The 22517-nt window shown below is 42.0% G+C and overlaps 1 protein-coding gene across 2 annotated transcripts in view; it reads left to right on the forward strand.

Moving 5' to 3' along the window:
- The window catches only part of pknox2 (pbx/knotted 1 homeobox 2), a 102200-nt gene that overhangs the window by 54613 nt on the left and 25070 nt on the right, over positions 1-22517 (forward strand). For both annotated transcript variants that reach the window (XM_058627129.1, XM_058627126.1), the window contains exons 3-4: positions 2575-2681; positions 6398-6534. In XM_058627129.1, coding sequence (XP_058483112.1) covers positions 2598-2681; positions 6398-6534 — 221 coding nt within the window. In that variant the 5' untranslated portion in view covers positions 2575-2597. The remainder of the gene's footprint in view (positions 1-2574; positions 2682-6397; positions 6535-22517) is intronic.

Raw genomic sequence — 22517 nt, forward strand, 5'->3', positions numbered from 1 at the left:
CACGCACACGGAAGACTAACAAAATGTAAACAAACACAACGCAAAGTGCTCGTATATAATGCTGCCCTGAATACATGCACAGCACACATACACGGACCCAGTGGGATATGATAACATGCACAGATGTGCGGTGAAAACCCTAAATTAGAGCTCATCAGTGAAGCTAAACCGGCATTTGACATCAGAATGTTGGCAGCGGCGGGGTCGGGGTTCAGATGTTAGCTGTTTGACTTGTCTCTGACTTTTCCAGACAGAGACTTTAGCCAAGGTCTCGGTCTGAGTGCGCGATGAGCTCACCGTCTCGGGAACATCTGCCATGTATCGTCCTGACTCTAAAGCATCACTTCCTGTCTGGCTTCAGGAACTTGAACGCCTTTTTTTTTTTAAATTTATTTCAGCAGTGTGGGGCACAGATGTAAGATATGGGTTTTGCAGCAGTGTTGTGTAATACTTCTGTGGGTTTTTTTTCAGTCTGAGCAAAATTAACCATGAAATCACATTGATACCCAACTTTATGCGTGTTTTATTTGACGTTTGACATGGATGAAATCACGCAACACTTTGCTCTCATGTTGCACACCTCTTGTTAAATGGATGCACTGAAATTTAAAGTCTCGTCAACTTTACATTCACTTTAATACTGTAATAACTGTATGTTCTGTTGGCACCTCTAAAATCAATCTACTTTACACTTTATACAATCTTTTTCGATTGTTATTATAGTTTCTTTTCATCACGCCACAACCTCATAACTCACTCACACACTGCAAATCCTCAGATTTAGTGGTCTGGTGGATTTACAGGTCTCTTTTTTTCTTTTTTTTTTCCCTGAGGCAGCAGCTTTGCACGGATGTTACAACCGGTGCAAATATTTCACTCAGATGTTCCAGTTCTATTTCACTAGTTTATAATCTAGCCATTTTCCTGCAGGTCAATACCGTTCAGTCCAAGTGCACCAGTCCATTGTAATTGCAGCCTGCCTGCCACAACCACTAAAGGGCTTTATGTGGCATTATGAGGCATTTTTCCAATAAGGGCAGTAGCTCAAAGCATCCAGTGAACACTCGGCCTTTGAAGGGAGGACTCTTTCCCCGATTCTTGATCCTCATCAAGCTTTGAAAGCACCAAATTAAATTTCATTTTCATATTATCGTCGTACATGTCTGCAAAACAAAGACAGGTGTGATTCTGACACTAAATTGCATGATTTTAACCGAGTGATTGTGGTCCTTTTTGCCTGAAATATGGAAATGACAGTGGTGATTATCATCTCCTGGTCATGCATGGGGATAGGTTTAGGCAGATCTTGGGTTTTCCATACAAACAACGGGATGTCCTCATAATACTGTAAAATCCATATAAACAGTTATGTGTTTTGAAACACACTGGGATGTCTGGCCCTTCTGTGGACAGATGTCAGTGACCCTTCAGTACGTCACATTAGAAATATTAATGTCATACATATTAACATTTAACGGTACAAAAAAAATGATTTCCCTACACAGGATCTTCAAATTTCGATTCCACTACTTTGCAGAAATGTAAAATAGCAAAGATTTTTCAGTCTGTTTGCTGAGACCGGGGCTTCATTTTTTATTATGTTGATTAGACGCAGTGGAATTTTTCCTTCGTAATAAAGTCTAACCTCACATTTACCACCGACTCCCGTCAGCCTCCTCAGGTCAAATAGCTCATTTACAAGACATTTTCACGCAGTGCCTACACATAGGTTATATGTAGCTTAAGGATGCGGCACCTGCTGTGCTTGCCTATAGTATGTCGGGGTAATAGTAGGGGTCTGTGTGTGTGTTTGTGTGAATGTGCGAACACAATTAGCTCATTCACTGGGGGTGAAGGCAGTGGTTACAGTGGCATTCCACAGGGTACAGCTCTCAGCCCTGTGGGGTTCCGGCCAATAGCAATTAGCCTGTCAACAAGAGCCTTAATTAGCCCTCTTGATTGGCTCGGTAGCAGTGCAACAAACAACAGCAGCCGCGGCGGCGGCAGTAACACATCGAGACGAAGACCAAGGTGACTCTACCGCGATGCTTTGCTTGAAAGCCAGCTGTAATTAGTGAACAAGCATAGCTGTCTGTAATTGGTAAACAAGTAGTCGGGTTTGTTTGCGGTGTCATTATGAACCTGCTGGTATGTAAAGTGTTTCTGTAAAAGGCTCCATGATTGAGTTTGTGTTGTTTTGTTTTCGTTTTCTGCTTGGAAGCATTGTGCGTTACCGAGTATTGATACATCATCCTGGGTTCTCGTTCAGCTCTGTGCAGTACATGTAGAGAGTGAGACAGACGGGAGGTTGGTGGGGTGGGGGGGGTAAGAGAAGTAATCATGATAATAATAAATTTGTAAATTGAGAAAGGGATGGGAAGTGGGCGGAGGGGAAAGAGATGTCGGGTGACAATCCCATCTCCGATTAATTTAATCATAGCAGCACCTGGTGGCTGCTGCTATAAAATAAAGTTTAATCACTACTTGCTCATGATTCATGTTTTTGCTTTATTTCATTTTTTATTTATTTATTTATGTATTTTTTTTGTTTGTTCCTTCTGTCTCTTCCCTCAGTCTCAATGTGAAGCAATCCCATTATGCAACATGCATCCCCAGCACCTGCAGTGACAATGATGGCCACCCAGAGTGTTCATCCTCCATCGTACCAGGAGAGCCAACAGGTCAGTGGTCACGCGGCTGTTTACCTCAGGCCTTGACTTCCGATACGTCGCATCGTTTATAGTTCAGAGCGAATGTAGAGTCTTTTGATTCTTACATAAGAGCTCAGGTTTTCTTCCAGAGTTAGAGTTTGTGTTGTAAAAATAGATTTTTGCTGAACAAATATGTAAAAGAGTATTTTAAAATGTGCACATGAGCCAAAAGCAAGCCATGGGAAATATGACATTTTTCTATGTTATCTGGCTGTAGAAGAAACAAATACATGTGTGTCACTTCTGGATGAATGAGATCTTTTGCTATGTTTCTCAAACTGTGGTACATGTACCAACAGTGGTACATGAGCTTCCTCTGGTGGTACATGGAGGACAATAAGAAATACTGTTCCACTGTATAAACGAGGGTATGTGATGAGGGTGGAGCTGAGGAATTTCGGGTGCAGAGTGTGTAAAAAATAAATAAGTTTACCTTAAATCTTGCTCCAACTTAATCTAATTTGGCTGTGCCAGTGTGTGAAGTATATGTGAGGAAGAGGAGGATGATGATTTACACCGCTGTATTTTAACGTTGGTGAGAACGTCAAGAGCTCAATATTTTCTCAGGAGACACTTGGGATAAAAACCTTTGAGAACCACTGATGTGTGATTGTCACACATGATTTTACGGCAAATAGAACATGAGGGACACAGACCATAGTGGTGAGAAAAGTACGTTGGAATTTTTCTTTTTTCAAGGTTGTCATAAAATGTGGTCTTCTCCTAATTTAAAGGGTCACTTCACCCAAAAAATATACATTTTTTTTACTAATTTCCAGAGATAAATGTCTTATTCAATCACCAAACAGTGGATTGGAAATACAGGTCTCATTCCCACAACAACAGAAGAAGTCAGGATCGAAATAAATATGAATAAAATTGACAAAAAAGAAAACAACTTTACGGTGTTTCTGTATCTAGACCTGAAAAACTCTGTAACAGAATGTGAATTAAACACAGCCGCAGCATCATGGTCTTAAGTTTATTCTTCTTCCGCCCATTCAGTGACAAGGATTAACAAACACAATGTAAACATTCAGAGTCGTGGAGCCTTTGACTTCGTAATTGGTTGAACCTCCATTGGCAGCAGTGTTAGCTTACTGCAAAAGAAAATGATACAATGAGCATGGAGCATGTATAGCATATAGCAGAATAGCAAGGATGCTATTTTGATGCCCTTAAAGAGACAGTAAATCATGAGGTGTCATGAGTCATAGTATGATTTTAAACACAATTGTGAAGGAGTAGCCCGACTCTCCCTGGACACAGACTCTGTCCAGTATTACCCATCATCCCACGGAGGTGAGGTAGAGCAGGTTTCTTTGACTGCCTCACCCCCTTCCTCCTCCTCCTCCTCCTCCTCCTCCTCCTCCTCATCCACACCACCTCTGTCTGCTTGCGCCCAGAGGATTAGTGCCAGGGGAGAGCTCCCGAGCTGCAGTCTGCGCACTTGGCAAATGCAAATGAGAGCTAGTTAAGTGTGAAGAAGCTAATTTATTTTCCATTTGGGGCTGGGATTAAGACTTGAAGCTTCTTCTCACCCCACCCCGGAAAAAAAAGGGGGGGGGGGCAGGGGGGGTTGTTAGACTCATTTCCTCAGAGAGAATGAATGAACGAGAGAGGGAAAGTGGGGTAAAGGAGATGAAGATAGTGGTTTTATGTTTGTGAGGCGCGTAACTTTTTTTTTTGGCCACCCCCCCCCGCAGCAAAGACAACACCGGGAGACGTGGAACGATTCTCTCATGACTCCACGGTTTTAATAATTAATATGGTTGAGCACCTTTTGAAAGACACAAGTTTACAGAGCGCTTTGACAGGCGAAGCAGGTGCCGAGCAACGCATGTCAATATCAGCAAAAAACAAACAAAAAAATAAAAGAAATAAAAGCTGGAAGAACCACTGCAAGAAAGACGTCACATTAGGGCAAAAGACTTGAAGACAACTATATAAATATGAATACTGAAAGTGATTTAAGAGTCCGTGTTCATGCACGGCAGGTCACAATGATCCAACTTGGCCAGCTGTGAACGTACTTCCTGAAGCGTCACCGCGCCGTCGGTAACTACGAATTGGATATTGACGGTATAATTTAACAGGAATCTATATATGACCCGAGCACACCTTGTTCAATTACTGTAATAATCTAACGCGGCTCATGCATCTTGCCTAACAGCTTCATTACAAGGCCACTGACCTGTCAAGCAGCAATTATTCATTCCGGGCTTCATCCTCATTTGTAGTCTGCCAGTGTTAACGGCACTCTGCACCGTACTGCTTTTGAAAAGTGATTAAAAAATTACTTAGACCCCACAAGCAGCTGTAAAGCCCCGCGCTCATGGGATAATGTGATCGTCTGAGGGTAATCGCACGCAAATAACGGTGCGTTTTGGATTTTGGTACAGTCAGTTTCAGGCGACTTTGAATGACGTATACAAACAAAATGTATACAGTATTTTATATGAGCTCGCTTTTAATTTGCCTGATTTGGTCGAAGGTCGTTTTGTTTTCAAAATAAGAGTGACGTTGTTGTAATGGCGGCATGGTGGATCACTTTCATATCAAGCGCTGCACTCGCACACCGCAAGGAGATGAATCCGTGTATCATTTGCTTGTTTGTTTTTCAAAATAAAATGGAAAATTAAAGAAAAACAATGGATAGCGAGCGTTTCCCCTTTCTTCCAGTTTGGACTTTTCCATGTAACACAAGTTACGCGACCCGAGAGTGACCTGAGAAATCAACAAAAGCTGACATATGTATGCCTTTCGCTGGAAGTAAGAGGGTAACTCTGAAACCAGTATGTTGTGTTTTCTTTTGTATGAACTTTATTTTGAAAACTGGAAATAGGACTGATTGGTGTGTGAGAGAACGTCTGCATACTTCACATTTAGGAGTGGCTGACTTGACCACGGAAAGCCAAATGACGGCTGATTGACCCCAGTCATTTAAATTTTATTGAGCGCGGAAGTTCAAATCTGTGAATATCTTTCTAAATTCAGGAAAGACAGAGATGACAGGTGACATTTTCTCCGTGGTCATGTCTTCCGGTTTCAGTGTGAAGCTCGCCTGTCACAGGTCACTTCCGGGTTATGCAACTTTCCGGTCACGTAAGTTGCGTTACCCGGAAAAATAAAAACTGGAAGAAACGGGAGACGCTTGTTATGCACTTTTTCATTTGAGCACAATAACGGAAATTGGGAAAAAAAAACAAGTCATGATACATTTTTCATTTTTCAAAATAAAATGAAAAATCATATCGTCATAGAAGTGAAAAGGAAACTTATTACAGCTTTTAATTTTATAAAATTATAAAAGTCATGGAAAGTGTTTGATTTTGATCCGTTTATCTTACTATCAGTGATGTTTTCCCAGCTTTCTGTCCGTTGCTACCATTAGCTTTCCACTCTTTCCTCCATATGTCACCTCATGAACGTGCTAAGTGACAGATGGGAGCACGTCTTTGTGGAGTTCTGGCTCCAGATTGGATAAATTGTTCTGTGATACGAGTAAACTTTACTGGGATTGTTATTTATAATTAATTATTAGTCGCCTCAATTCCTTGAGACAATAAAGCCAGTTTATCAAACTTCTAAGTAGGAGGGCACATTTTTGCAGATCACATACCTTTTGTATATAAAAAGACTTTACATGTATGATTTAATGCATGTATATTTCTTTTTCTCCCCAGATGACGGGCACCACTCAGCAAAACGCCAAGACCCCACAGGTCCACATCCCAGCAGCCACTGCAGCAGGAAATACCTCTGTCAGTGCGACCCTTGACCCTCAGGCCCAGCTGGAGTCTGACAAGAGAGCCGTTTACAGGTTGGTTAGCATGAAACACGACGTGGTACCGCAGGGTGGACAAAGTCTACCCTGGATGAGCGATGTGCTAATCTGAACTCCAAAGTAGCCGCTGGATCCTCTCAGTTCACTGAGGAGTACAGCTCGGAGGAAAGCACCACTGTGTTATTCTTTTTGTGCCTCTTTGTGAAAGAAATGTCACTATTTGGCCCCATATTTGACAAGCTAGCTTTGGTAATCTGCGCTATATTCTGCCCTTGAGTTTCCCTGCCCTTGTTCCCCTATTGGAATAATTATAGCATTTTCTCTCTATAGCCTCTTGCTGGCTTTACGAAATTATAAATTGACTTGATGTGCCACTTGCCAATGAAGGCCACAAGCAGTGGCGCTGTTTTTAATGTGTTCCCTTAAATCAGCCGTGACGTGTAAGCTCTTGAACGTTCTTACTTGAGGGTGCATCCTTCAATTCTCACGTAGCATTGTCTTTAAAGCAAAGATAACCTTCAGCTAAAGCTTTCCTCCATCAAAGGCGAGCAGAGGCTCCATTTATCTCTTTGAATTTATTAAATTAACTTGAAAGTAAGCATTTGATGTGGCGGCAGATGTAGCAGCCGGTATGTATGTTATCGTCGGGTAAAAAACAATGGGTACAAATGGCCGACGCGCTCTCAAATCCTGCACTTTTTAAAAAAAAATGATATCTGACATTTCTTTTGGGTAAACAGTTGTTTTGTGTGAGGTCTCAGCATGAATCCAGACCTTAATTGTAAAACACGGTTTATTTCTCTTTCACGCCAACAGTCATTTTCAAAGGTAAGCATCACTCTTCAAATTGTAAAGACCTTATTTTGGAGTCAAACTACGGATTGACGGTGGAGTCACTGGACACACGTTCAACGGGATTCCTTTTGTTTTAACATGTTTATATAGGGTATAGCAGTGTTCCATTAAGACAGTATAGGCAGTATACATTTTGTAAATATGTATAGGATCATTTATTCATTTGATACACTTTTTTATTGAAGCCTTTACGTACTGGGGGTCTGATTCTGATTTCCACTGCCGAGTGAGAGAGCTTGAGTGACGTGTTCATCCATTGATGAGTTCACTGATATGCCAAATATTGAAATCTAAAAAAAGTAGTTTGACACCTTGTCAAAAATAAGAAAGGAACAGAAGCAGAGCTTAAGGGGTAGCCCCAGTTGATAGGTAAGCGTACTTGTATTCTGCCTGCACTTAAATCCGTTTGCATGGAGGTCTTATTTAAGTATGACAAAATGTATGACATTCTATGCTTTTGTAAGCTGTGACTTGTGTTTCTACCCCCCCTTTACTTCCTTCACATACAGCCAAACACTCAAATTGATGTTTATAACCACTTTTTATGCCTTTCTTTTCTGTGTAGAAATCCTCCCAGACATTTCCGTCTTAGGTGTAGAAAATGACAAAGGGGAAAATAAATCACTGCGCAGTGAAACACCAGTAAAATAAAAGAAAGAAAAAATACAACACACTCCCTTCTCCTCTCTTAGCTTAGAACTAGAATATTGATGCATCCTTATAATGAGCTTGTATTATCTATTTATGAAGTAAATTATTCAAAATACAGGCACTTTTATCGTGCTGGGCGATCTCCTGCATGGCGTATTGGCTGCACACCAACAACTACCTAGTTTTGTTTAGCCAAACGAGACACAAACTGCTGCGCACTGTCTGGCGCGGCCCCCGTCCAATAACTATGACACTGCAGACTACGGCGGGGCCACCGGTCGCCGCCTCCTCGGGTTCCACCCGCGGGGCATCCGCCGCCGCTGCTGTCGGAGGAGGCGCGAGCCCCTGCGCTCAGGCCGGAGGCGAGCTTCTGTAACGTCCTTAGCGGCTCCTCTGAGATACAAGGCAGCCTTTGATGTGAGCAGCCATGTTTGAAGCAGCTTGGTATGGGGGCTGGGAGTGGGATTTTAGATCAGCAAATCAAGCCCCACCCCTCCTTCCTTCCACCTGCATGTTTTTTTTTTGTTTCCTCCCCGGAACAGAAGAGAGAACACAAACGACTGTAAAAGAGGCTTTGACATTATTTAATTTGCTTATTTGGAACAGCCATGTAAGCAATGCAATATGTCATGGCGTGTGTGTGTGCAACTGGTATTCCTTATGTTGTGGGGACCTAAGTCTGTTTATACAGTCACATTATAGGGACTTTTCTTCCTTATGGGGACAAAAATCAAGTCCCGCTACATTTTAAGGTGAAGATTGACTTGGATTAGGATTAGGCCAGTAGTAATTAAGGTTAGAGTAAATCTCAAAGAAAATGAGTGTAAGTCAAAGCAATGTCCTATGAAGTGATGGAAACCAGTGTGTGTGTGTGTTTTTGTATTTGTGGATTTGTGAGAACCAAAAAAAAAAAGTATTCGGAGTGAGGACATTTTGGATAAGTGTTTAGTTTAAGGTTAGGTATTTATTTGTGTAGTTCAGGTTAGGGTTCCAAAATCTGGGCTGCACACTAAGCCTGCACGTTGCACGTCGGGAAGTATACCACGGCCTTTAAGGTTATGTGCATGTAGAAGAAGTTCCCCAACAATGCACGGAATTATTTTCACCAAGATGATATGAGATATTATCTTATGTTGCATTACTTGATTGTTATATATAATAAGAGGCTCGGCAGTTTGATCCCCGGCTCCTTTAGTCTATATGTTGACGTGTGCTGAACACCAAATTGCTCCACATCCTAACCCTAGCTAAGTAGTTTACTTGTGCAAACCTATACAATTATGTTGATTGTTGTAACCCTGACAACGAATGTTCAGTCCACCTGTCATTGGTGCACTTTAATGGTTTGTAGCCAGGAGTCGTCAGTCACTTGTGAGGTTGTTTAGATTGGAGGAATAATTGTGCCGTTGCATGAATTTAGTGCACGCTGGCAGAACAAAGTCTGGTATACTTACGATGTGGATAAACAGACACAAACGGTGATTTAATCCGTCATTCCGATAAAACGGCCCTTTTGAATTCTCACAGTTTTACGACCGCAGAGTGGCTTTTTTGACTTTAGCACGTTTCTGTCTCGCAAATCCAAATAGTTGAAGTCTAGCAGAATTGATGTGGCAATAACGTTGTTTTTTTTCCGAAGGCAACACTTACAACAGCAGCACTTTAATCCAGCCATAAAGGAGGCAAGCTGCTGTTTATTGTGTTTGGACGATCTTTCAATTAAATCTCTCTCCATGAGTCTTTTTGCCAGATGAGTTATGCCACAAGTTGTTGAGGCTCCTCTGTTAGCACCTCTTGTTCCACAGCCTTTTCACAAACTGACCCAGGGTTTCCCATTAATTATGTGGACTGTGGTGCTCTGCTCTTTTCTAATTTGTCCTGCTCATAATACTTTTACTGTTGGTATTTATTATTGTGTGTGCTGGAAGCTTTCTTTCTATTGCACCAGTTTTCATAAGAGTCCGCCACTAATTATGTTGTTGTCTCATACAATGATAGTAATGGCTTTGTATTGTATTCTGAGAGATCTTTAAAATAGTGTTACACTACATTGTAGATTCGCACGCAGGGGTACTAGCGTCGTGTTTGCTTGCACTGTTACATGCTCGCACTATTGTCAATAAGGTTATTACCGTCCACGCAGAAAGCCACACCTCTTTCAGCTGCGGCTGAGTGCGAGTGACGTACGATTCTCTCTGCTACCTCATCCATAAGGCCTTTACATACAAGAACGACGTCGTTATGTTCTTTCTGCCCTCGTCTGGAAGTTCTTGCAGCATGTTCTTGACACACGGTGCCTGACAACCGTTGTTTGATTGGCCAGACGTTCGAAGTGGGCGTGGTTAATGCGTATTAGTTGCTCTGACCAATCAGTGGCCCGGCCAGAGCAGGTGCTAAAAAAAAACATACCAGGTACCAGGTACTATGTTACCTGTTAAATACCTCCATAATCTAGATTGTTTTTCGCTGTGACATGGACGTCTCGGTCTCAGGGGAACTCAAGGAGAAACTTTTGGCACAATCACAGCACGTTAAACAGTTCGAAGCCAGAACTCCACAAGGAAGTTTTGTCCTCTCTTCTCATGAGGTTAAGCTATTAACCCCCCCCCCACACACACACACACACACACCCACACACCAAAAGGTTCATGAGCCGAGGTAGCAAGAAGGAAGGAGAAGAAGAAAAATGCTTATGGCAGCAACAGACAGGAAGTTAACAAAAAAGTCCTTGGGCAAGACACTGACCACCCAGACTTCATGTTGTAGAAGACACTGTCTGGGCTGTGCTGTCCTCCAGATATAAAAAAACACAATATTGTCTATAATACAGTCTCCGTAGTAATAACAAATTTATTTCACGTGTTACGTTATGGTTTTTTGCCCCTTTAACAACATATTTGCTGTAATACGTGCAGTGCAGAGTTAAAATATGTCTGTCGACTAAACCACGTTTTAAAGAGTATCGGAGTCTCCGCCGTTTCCCTTTTACAGGGAGCAAATGCGGCTGTACATCACCGGTGTCTTTATGTGACACAACAGGGACGCGGGAGTGCTAAATGCCGCTACGGAGAATATAGAGCCAGCTGAGTCTGTAAATGTGTGTGATGGCCAATTAAAATGTGGTGATCAACGGTGTCAGTGGCGGCACCGGGCCCGGGGAGCGACAAGAGCCGAGGCTTCGCCAGCGTGTGCTGTCGATGTGACTATTTGCAGCTCCTAAGTGAAATCCTCGCTGTTCCGTTTTGAGATGAGGCGCCGCAGAATGGGATTCTGGAAATTATTTTTGTCTAGTCGAGGCGCCGGTGACTAAACACACCTTGTTACCGTGTTATAAAACACAATTAAGTTTGACTTCTCAAGTCGTCGTCCCCCACAGTGAGTCAAATTATCCAAAAAAGCCACAAATAACGCTTTTATTTCAACCGAAAGTTTGATCTTGCCAGCTTCTAAGCAGTGCTCATATGGGGGCTGTAGACTTTGAAAAGAGAAAAGCACAGAGAATATCTACCATTTCTCTTTAATTATTTTTCGCTTGAGAAGTGTGTGTGTGTGTGTGTGTGTGTGGGCTTTAATGTTTCTTTTCACTAATTGCTAGAATGCCAACTTTATGAGGAGATGTGTGCTTTCCTCTCTCCCTCGATCTGCCTTTCTGCCTACTTTGTTATTAGCAGCGGAGTAAATGTGTGATAGGGTAATTAGCCTAATGAGTTGTGGCATTTACTATAAAGATCCCCCTGGAATCTATGCATCTTATTAAAAAGCTGGTGAGGGTTTTGTTTTTCAGCTCGCGGATGTGTTCACAGTTGATGGCGGCTGATTCAGTTCGGAGACGTAAAAAACATGCCCGTAATTGAAAGAGACCATATAATAGTTCTCCAAAGGTTTTTTTTTTTCTTATTTTTTATGTTTTAAAGAACATGAATGTGTCCTTGTATCTCAGGTAGAACGACCGTCTTTAGCAGGAAGTGCTGCTGTAAGCTGTAATCATCATTGTTTCTCTGATTAAAGACAGGGTAAGGGATTTTGTCACATTCAATGAATGTGTGTGTGTGTGTGGGCAGAAAAAAAAATGATATTGGAAACGGGTCAAGTGGCTCAGAGTGAATCACATGACGGCGTTCCCAGTCAATCAGCAACAACACTTGTGCACGCGACAAAAACGATGAATGAAATGTTGCTGTGGGATCATGGGAAATGTATATCTGGCATGTGCTAACGGATAGTTAAGGAGTAGAACCGCGCCTTTGAACGGCGTTGATGAGAGACAGCAGTAGCTGTTTTCAGATATGAACTGAAACACAGCGAGAGAATATGCGGGTCCACAACAAGAGGAAAAAAAATGTCCAAAACGTCCAGGTTAGGGAAGAACACTCTACCTCAAATATTATCCCGAGAACTTGACAAGGAGGCTGGCAGGGGAGGTTATGGGAAATGTCCGGAGTGACTTTTGCGGACATTTGCTTTCTTGCATACAACCCTACCCAACTTAACTTACTGCAACTTAAAACTTAGACTGTGGATAGAAATAGTAGTAGTAGTAGTAGTAGTCATGATGTTTGCGGTTTACAGAAGTCACAGCGTAGGGGGCACATTTATTCATAATTCACTGTCTTGCAGTTTCCTCCCACAGATTTGGGGATTAGGCAAATTGGACACTCTAAATTGACCGTAGGTGTAAGTGTGAGAGTGGATGGTAGTTTGTCTCTATGTGGCCCTGTGATGGACTGGCGACCTGTCCGAGGTGTACCCCGCCTTTTGGCCCTATGTCAGCTGGGATTGGCACAAGTGCCCCCCGTTACCCTCATGTGAAGGATAAAGTGGTAGAAGATGGGAGTGTTTCTTATTTAGGTGGGGACGTAGACACAGATAACTATTATTATTTTTAGATACTATGGTCTTACAGCAGCTCACGGCAAGGTACAGGTACCTTTGACCTCTCTAAAACAAAAAAAGCCACTAGCGACAAATCTATCCGCTTTCTGGCATAATCTTAGCTTTTATCTGAGGAAGAAATCACCAGTTTGGCTCTAGTGTTCACCATGGGCGGAGAGCTGTCTGGCTGTAGCCAGAGAGTAAAATAGTGTCTATGAAGATGGGTTATTTTATGATTCATTTTATTAAATTTGACCTTTTTTTTCCCCTCCTGTGTCTGAACTCCGTGAGGACAGATGAATGACAAGAGTTTGCTTTTTGGAGTATATTCTGCTACGACACTCACAAATATGCATGTAAGACGGGCCCTAGCGACAGCTAGCGTCTTTTCAGCTACTTTGTATGCTCTCTCTATGCAAGGACCATCGACCAGCGGTGGCAACATGGACACATTGTGAAGAAGGTGAGACAGCCGAAGAACAGTTTAAGAGGAGAAGGTCAGAAGAAGGCCAAGGGGAAGAGATGTGTTAATGGCACCGAGGCTTTACAGTGTGACTGTTGGAAACGGCCTGTAGCCAGTAAAGAGACAGATGGGGGTGCTAAACTATCCGAACTTTCCCAACTTTATGGACGTTTTAACGGTCCGCTAATGAGGTGACCCGCCAGGACTTGTCCCAGTAGTTCTGATTGTGTCACATTTATATTTTCAGCAAAATCAATGACTTTCCTACAGACATTTGGCTTACCTTCTGGGTTGCCAATAGACAATCCTGACCGTGCTACCTTCAAATAAAATGAATAATATTGTGTTGGTGTGATGTTAGCGACAGAAACAGGTGAGTTGTGCATATCTGGAGCTGATGCACTAGTTTTGAGGAACTGTCTCATCTCTATATGCCAGTTTTTGCATTCGGATGTAAAATTTGAGCTCGATTGGCAAATAAAAAGAGTCTTAGTAATATATGAAAATTCCATTAACCCTTAAAACATTTAGACTGCTTTTTCCCATTACTACAGTATATACATATAGTGTCTTATATCCTTTTTTTCAGCACTATCTAGACAATCTGATTAAAAAAATAATAATTTTCACCAACTGTATAAACACAGCTGGTCAAAAAGATCCCAAATAAATTGGGAAATTTGGAAATACGACAATTCAAAATCCGCTTTGTTCGTTTTATGAACAAAAATGCACAATTACTGGTACTTAATATCACTACCAAAAAATGCGATATAAAATAATCATAACTTTGACTCAACAACACATAAGTAACTTTTTTTAAAGCCTGGATATGTGACCTATAAAGACACACCCCCCAGGATGTCCATATAAGGAGTTGTGTATTACTCCCACTGCAAGTTACCACGGGTGCACTAAGCGTTAATACATCATTATTAAACGTGAAGAATAAATATCTTCATTTTATCTTTAAAGCATATTTTTGGCAATTGAGCATTAATTTCACAATAACCATTCAGTATTCATAATGTAAATCCTGGACTCCTGTAACCCCTCTAGGATCTGTTTGGCAAAATCTGGCCGTGAAATGAGAAATTGACCGATAACAATGTAGTTCAGAGAGAGAGAGGCTGTTTTTATTCCCTTGTTCTTGCATCCAGATGCTATAACGCAACCTAAAGAACAAAAAATAACAGAAAGAGCTGTGCAACGAAATCAATAAATAAGTTTTTCGCATCTGGTGTGATCTCAAAACATTGGTTGGAAACTGTTTTCTAAACCAACTGCAGTTTGATTGTTAAATTTGATAAATAATTGATGGAGATCTTTGAAAGTATGGTTTTAAGAGATACTTGAGTTTCTTGGTTACTTAGTTACCAATTTTAAGACTATTCCTGCTTGAATGTACCACTCACTTACCAGAATCACTAATCAGAATCAGAACACACTGTAAGAAAAAAATCGATTCCTCAGTACATCCTCACAGGCAGTATTTCTTTATACAGAAATATTGATATTCACCAAAAATATTAATATTCATTAAAACAAAAACATCTATGTATCCTTGAACTATTCCAGAGAGGGCACTATTACGGAGATAGTCACACACAACCTCTTCTTTCCATTCTCCTTTTTAACAACCACCTTTTCATCAAGCGTAACAAAACCTTATATACAACTTATTTTATGATATTTGCCAGATACTATTCTGAAGTATTTTCTTTGCATCCAAATTTCGAGAAATAAAATTGCTATTTTCCTGTGTTTTGGAGAGTGGTGGGATACTTTTACAAAGATGCCAGTGTTGCAGTGCAGAGCCCTGTATGGTGCATATTATCATTCACTCCTCTCCATAGTGGGTCTTTGCTGAAAGCCTCTCTCATGCTGGTCAGCCTGGGTATTTTGCATTGAGACTGGATTTAAGGGTTTGTCTGCATCTGTGGGAAGGTTAACATGCTGTCATGCTAACAGTTCCCCGCACTACAATAGATAGACGAATTTATTCAGCCTTGGGTGTGTTTATGCTTGTATGTGCACTTGTTGTTAATGGAATAAAAGCGGTGAAAAGAAATTTGAATACCTCTCATGCCGTACGCAACGGGAGGGAAGGCTTTCAATTTGACACATCCAAAGACAGCATTAGCCACATTTTGTGCTCGCCTATGTGTTTGTCTGCCTCTGTAATGCACCATAAAGTCTGTTTATCCTTGCTGCCGTAATGCGTCAGTGCGTCTTCGACCACTGTGCCCGCTCCTCCAGCAGTGGAAAGACGCTCACCGTCTTCTCACCGCTTAAAAAACAGGCCGCCCCCTTCACCATTTAGCAGGTCAGTGCATTGTGTTGCTCTGTTGCCGTCATATGCTGGACGTGTCAGGGCTCAAGCAGTTTTATTAGAAGCTGTGTCTTTCAGAGTTTATGCGAGTGTCGGAACCACTTGACTTGGGATATAAATGAAGTAAACCGGTTTTTTTTTTGTTTTTTTACGAATGCAAATCAATGCGCTGCCATAAAGCTTTCTTGTTTTTTGGTTTTCTATGCCTTTTATACAGAGGTTCAATGGTGATGCAATGCGGAGGTTCAATGCTGCATGACACCCCCTAAAGCAGGGGTGTCAAACGTGTGGCCCCCGGCCCAGAACCGGCCCAAAAATTCAGGTTTCTTTGGTAAAAAGATACTTTAATTTAATGTAAAACAACAGGAAACATTTTGAGTGCTTGTTGTTAATAGGTTATTATGCTATTACTTGACTGATCCGGCCCACTTGAGATCAAATTGTGGCGTATGTGGCTGCTGAAGTGAGATACAGATATCAGTTAAGGCCTGCAAATACAAGCAAGAACAGAGAGATTTGCTCTCTCTCCCAGGGCTCCTAGGAAAGAATGACATCATTATTTTCTCGTTTTGGAAGCTCTTGTAGCTTGCTCTACCACTATGTTGTGATTGGACAGAAATTTGAAGTGGGTGTGACTTCTGCAGGAGTTCTGCACTTGAGTTTCTCGTCAAGTATGAAATGTCCTGACCAGAACTAACTTTCTTCTTGTTCTTGCCACCTCGAGAACAAGAACACATTCCTCCGTGCCTGCGACGTATGTACAGGCCTTGTGAAAACATCTAATATCTTATCTCAGAACACTGTTTTCTATCTGTTTGCATTTCCTTTTGCCGCGTTTCCATTATGGTACAGGTTAGGTTTGGTACAATACGGCACGGTTTGGAATGGTCAAGCCCTGGTTCAGACTTGTGTCTCGACAGAGAACAGTACCTTTACTTGATAGGCGTGCTGTGCCCAACAGTCTGCATCAGCAAGATATGTAGTGTGATGTCGTACTGGTGTGACTGCGTTCCTCTTGACTTCCACTCTTCCATCCCTCCCGTCCGCATGTGGAAGCTGCATTTTTGCAGTACAGAATTGCACCGACAGTCTTTCTCTTCGCTGATAGTTGAAGAGGCAGCTGCAGCGGCAGGTAAAAGAGCAAATTACACTCAGATCTGCCAAGACGGAATGTGTTGGTTGGAGAAAGAGAAAGTAGAGTAAGTGCGAAAGTTGTGTGCTTATTGAGTTGGAGAGTGGGTGTATGATGAGGCCAGTGGTGACCAGTGTCACCAATGTAGCTGCTGCTGCATACACAATGGTGAATGTTTATTTTAAACTATTTAACAGTCCAAAAAAAAAAAAAAGCTACAAGACAATGTCCCAATTGTCACTGCTGCTTATATGTCCTGGTTCGCAGAGCTGTTCTCCCATATTCTGGTCCATCGTAAACAACTGCTGACAGTCCTACTATTTTATGTCGAACAAGATCTGCTATGAAAAAAGTCTATTACAGCAAAGCACAAAGCGGGTGGTGCCTTGAGATCTTTGGACAGTACTGTATATTACTGTATATATATATATATAGACGTGGGACTGGTTAATAATGTTATCTCTGCGCACCTGCTTTGAACAGGAGGCAGAATCCTCCACAGGCACATGGAGATTTTGTACAAACCAAAGACTTACAGCCTGGATGGACCCTCGGAGAGAAGAGAAATTTATGACCAGATAGAGAGTGAAAGGGAAAGTTTGAAAAGGAGACTGGGTTTATTCAGATCGTGTCCGTGGCTCATGTGTTCAAGTACGAGCATGCTGCTGTACACCGGGTGTGTGCTTCAGACATGTAGCCCGAGGAAACAGGGGCCTTGTTGGGAGCCAACCCAGCGGGGCTCCACCACAAACTGGCTGCTAATATACGTGGGTACAGCAGGCCTGATTAGCTGGCAAACAGTGGGGGGGCAGAGCAAGCAAGGGGCGGGAACTCCATCTCCCCTCCTCTTCTCTTTCTCCCTCTCTCTAACCACGCTCCCCCTTGCTGAACCCCTTTGGTGGCCAGATTACTGCGAAAACAGGCGGACGTGTCACATTCCGTGTGCTGCCGTGATTCTGGCTTCTTTCCGTGCACAGTCCTGCATCTGCAGGTTCGACAGGAAACAAAAACACAAACAGCAACTGAAATTTCAAGGGTTCATTCGTGAGCTGAGATTGAAAGTTCCTTAGTGGTGTTGGAGAACAACTACCATAGGTCCATTCAGTGGCTGTTCTGGGAGCCTTTAATCAAATCACACAATCTTATCTCGGCAGAATTAATATGATGAGATTGTTTCAAATTCCCATTTTTAGTTGGATCTAGTTAAAGGTCCTTGATTAATGCTGAATTAGAATTAGAATATGATGTTCAAACTGACTGTGATATTAATGATGACGGGGAAAAAAACTATACCATCCAGGCTAATATTGATTGTTGATTGATTGTTTTTTTATCTTGGCTACTGAGACACAGTTTTCTGCAGAAAAATGCCAAATCAATTTATCGCGCAAAGGAACTACGTTAGCTAGTTTGCAGCTAAATCAAAGGTGCCAATTGAGTTCTCCCATCATCAAGTTTGATAGAAAGGCAGAAAGCTAAAATGACAAAAACAACACAACCTGGCAAGAGAAGACAAATCCCGCTCACTGAGAGTGACTGCTGCATCTTTACGACCGCGTCCAACGTTAAAACTCCTTGGACTGCTACGGACACAAAGGCTGTCCATTGCAGGACCTCATAAGAAAAACATGTTACAATTAATGTTAACCAGAGATGTAGAAAGTACTAGAGACCAAGACTTGAGTAAAAGTACAAGTACTCTATCAAAAAGTGACCACAGTAGAAGTTGAAGGGTTCTTTGAGCACCACTCTTAAGTGGAAGTACTAAAGTATTCAACATGGTTTGTTTTGCAAGTAGTTTATTTAAAAATTTTTACTACTCAAGTACTGAAAGTAAAAGTAGAAGTATTGTGATATGTAGTTATTAAAAGCAGCAGTAAGAAGTTTGTATATTATATCGTTTATAGTTTCAGATGTTTAGCCTAAAGCCTTTATGCTAGCCAGCTAGTTAACGTTAGCTAGCTGCTAAGTGAGCCTGCTTTATCAAACCTGGTGACAGAACCATCTGCAGCTCTGGCAGTGATAATGTGGGTTTGGAATGATTGGTAACACTTTTGTAATTGTAAAGTAAAGTACAGATACAGCATTTTAGTACTTAAGTACAGTAGTGAAGTAGTTCTACTTCATTCTACTGCTCTGATATGTGAATCTCTGGCAGTAATCCTACAGAGACTCATCACCTGAATTCTGCTTTATGGAGCTTCATAGTTATTTTTCAGCCCGTTGTTTATTTTGTTCATCTCGTAGTGTACTTTTATTTTTACCACAGCAGGCAGATTTCTTTGAACTAAAAAAAGCTGTGAAAGGCCACTGTACTCCAGCCACTCAAGAGCAAACAGCGGGCATACACAGTCAGAGCGTTGGCAGGTGAACACAGTGGTGCATTTAGTGGTTGAAACACCAGATAAGCATCTCCTTGAAGAGTTGGTCGAGGCTAAGAAAAAAAGCTGAAATGAGGAATGTTATTTAACCAGACATTCTGGAGTTAGTACACCCCTAGAATGAAAGATTTATGTCAACTGCTGCTTTTGTTGTGTTATTTTTCTGCAAGGTTCGCTTCCTGTTTACTCCAGCGCGTGCATGACCAGTATATGTGAAGGATCATATGATGTGTGTCTTTGGAAATGAATGAATTTCAATGAATTTAGCAAAAAATATACGTAAGTATTGCAGCACAATAGCTGTCACTGGATTCGATCAAATGTGACTTTACAGCAGTGTGCTTTCAGGTGTTGGTTTTCTACTTTTACCTCTTCCGAAGTGCACTCTCTAATCAAACATCAAAAAAATCGAGCTGCACCTTATTTCCCTCCTCGGCCCAGGATTCACTGACCATAAACCAGATGCCACTAAAGCTGCCACGTCCCTCACCTTCATGTTTAAGTCATCACATTCCCTGCTGGTCTCTGATTCTCCATTTTGGGCTTTTCGTCGGGGACCGTGCTGACTCCACTCACTGGCCGTCCTGTAAATCGCTCTTTTATGGCCCTTGTAATGATCCCCCAGTCGGCCATCTCCACTCCGTCGCACTGCAGATAGAACCTGCCGCTTTTGGCAGCCAACATGGGAGAGCTCAGTGTGGTGGGAGGAGGTAGTGGAAGAGTGGAAAACGCACTCTCTCTCTCACACACACACACACACACACACATACGGGCAGATACATCCGGCTATGTTCTCGTTCATAAAAATGCATGCCTTTTCACACCCCATCTACCTTAATCCCGACTTCCTGTGTAAAGGTCACAGAAAGTGCCCAAGGCGAGGGGCTTTTACCTCCACTCCAAGTTGGCGAGGTCTCACTGTGCTCAGTGGCATGTCATCAAGGGAAGACATTGCCTCGTGTCAACCCTCGTAGCCCTGATAGCGTTAGCCTTTTACATGATTTATTCCAAAAACCTGGCTCCGATAGCAGTGGAGCACAGGGTAAGTGATTAGATTTCCCCGAATACACCAGCATTACAGCTAATCTCAAACATGTTGTTTCAAAAGTCCACATATTGTCTTCTAGCTTAAAAAAATTAAGGACGTTTGCCTCTTCCTTATGCTTTCAAGAGTTTCCACTCTTTCTTTAAAACACTTTAATGGTGTGTTTACAAAATCACCTGCTGAGATACAGCGACATATTTGGACGTTGGATATTTGGAGTCTGGATATCATCGCTGTCGATTGATGGACTGTGTCTGGCTTCACATCCAGTCACTGTTTGGCGTCCATGTTGCCAAATTCATGCTTCAGTTTAGCCGTAAATTTGAGTTAAATAGAAACGAGAGAGATGACTTGTCTCGCCTAATTACACATTTATAATTCATACAAACATCAGACTATGAATCTGGCAATCTGAACACTGACATTGGATCCAATGTCTAATTTTCTTATTCTAATTTAACCAATCCTTTTTTTTGTGTGTGATGTGAACCAGACGTTGTGGGCCATAAGCTTTTTATTTTGACATATAGCAGAGTGTTCGTCCTCTTTGTTTATTAAACAGCTTGATGCTCGTTTTATTCGCCATGACGCGCTCTGTTGTCGCGTCAACTGCCACGTTTAATTGCAAAAGTGGTTTGTTTTATCGCTCGGGTTATTTGTGTTTCATAATGCATATGTTGCGAGTGTTGTATACACCTGTCAGAAAGTCTGCGAGTCTGTAGCTTTACCCACAATGCCCCTGTGTCCTCAGGCCCTGCCGCGCCACATCTCCTTGACAGCAGATGTCTATGAATAGACGGGTTAATTGCGCTGTGCTTTTCCTTTTTCTTTTTTTTTTCTTTTTTAATGTCCGCGTGATGTCGCGTTTATGACACAGATCAACTTGTTTCACGACTCGAAAGTGTCACTTTTGTCGACTCGTCGTCGGGGCGGAGCGGAGCGGAGTGGAGTGGAGTGCCGCGTTCTTCCGCGTTTATGGACGTAAACACTTGCGGGAAAAAAAATATGCAATGTGTGACATTTAATGATGCCGCCTCATTGGCAGAATTAATCTCTTTCTGTCGTAAAAACAACACACAATGTGAGAGTAAATAACTTGTGAAGACGCCATCTGCAGTGATGAGAGTGACCCTGTTTGTTCTCAGTTATAGCCCCCCCCACCTCACCCCACCACCACACCAAATCCCCACTTTACCCCAGCCACTTTCTCCTCCACCCGACCACAAGTACACATTAAACAGACAAGGCAGAAGCTCTCCACTCCAACCCCCCCACGCCCTGTTTGGTATTCCTGCCACGTCTGGTTCAGGGAGCGGCATTAAATTGGGATCAGGCAGATTAGAGTATAATATAGACGACTATTAAAGGCTGCAAATGAGAGCCATGGGTTAGAGCCTGAGCAGGGGCCCAGTCTGCCTCCATGCCAGTGCAATATACCCTCACCATGACAATGACTCTGTGGGAGGGGAAAATTAAAAAAAAAAAAAAAAGACGACGACCTCCAGTTGATGATCATTATCAAACAAACAACTACCATCAAGCACCAAATGAAAGATAAATTAGACTTATTATTTTAAAATGATGAAACCATTATTTACCCAGTGTTGGAAGTACAACCAGACAATCACCTGCTATTATTAGATTTTTTTTTGTCTTTAACCCTTTTAACCTTTGTCTGTCTGGACTTTTTTTTTTTGCATAAAAGGGCCAGAAAATGTCCTGTGAGTAAGTTCTTTTGCCCATTTTTCCCCACAATAACCTTCATTATCTGTGTTAAAATAGCGTATTAACAATTTGAAATGAAGGAAAAACAAAAAGTTTTATTTAGAAAAGAGACACTGTAGTTGTACACAAGCATACATTTTGGTATAAATCATATTTAAAATAACATTTGTTAGAAAAATAGACTTATGTACAGGCGTTTTTCCAACGCTATCCTCTCTGGCGACAAAGACGCTGATTCGCCGGCTTCCTGCAACAGCGCGAGTGAAATTACCGTAATAACCACACATTGGCTTTGACGTGCAACTTCCATTTCCGTCTGCGACACACTCTGTGTTAAAGAATCATTCATTCAATGTACGTCAAGTGATTTAAACGAGAAACCCAACTCCTTTGCCCCACTTGCAGCTCTGTTTCCAGTCTGTAAAAAAATCTAGCCTGTCACGGAAGGCAATGACCAATCACAGGGCAGCACGGACACTCCTATTGGCTGTTCTATTACACCTGCTTTGCATAAGGAAACGTAGCCACTTCATTAAAGGCAAACAACTGCCTGCTCCCTAAAA

Source organism: Solea solea, chromosome 4 (genome assembly GCF_958295425.1).
Source record: "Solea solea chromosome 4, fSolSol10.1, whole genome shotgun sequence".
NCBI classification, from domain to species: domain Eukaryota; kingdom Metazoa; phylum Chordata; class Actinopteri; order Pleuronectiformes; family Soleidae; genus Solea; species Solea solea.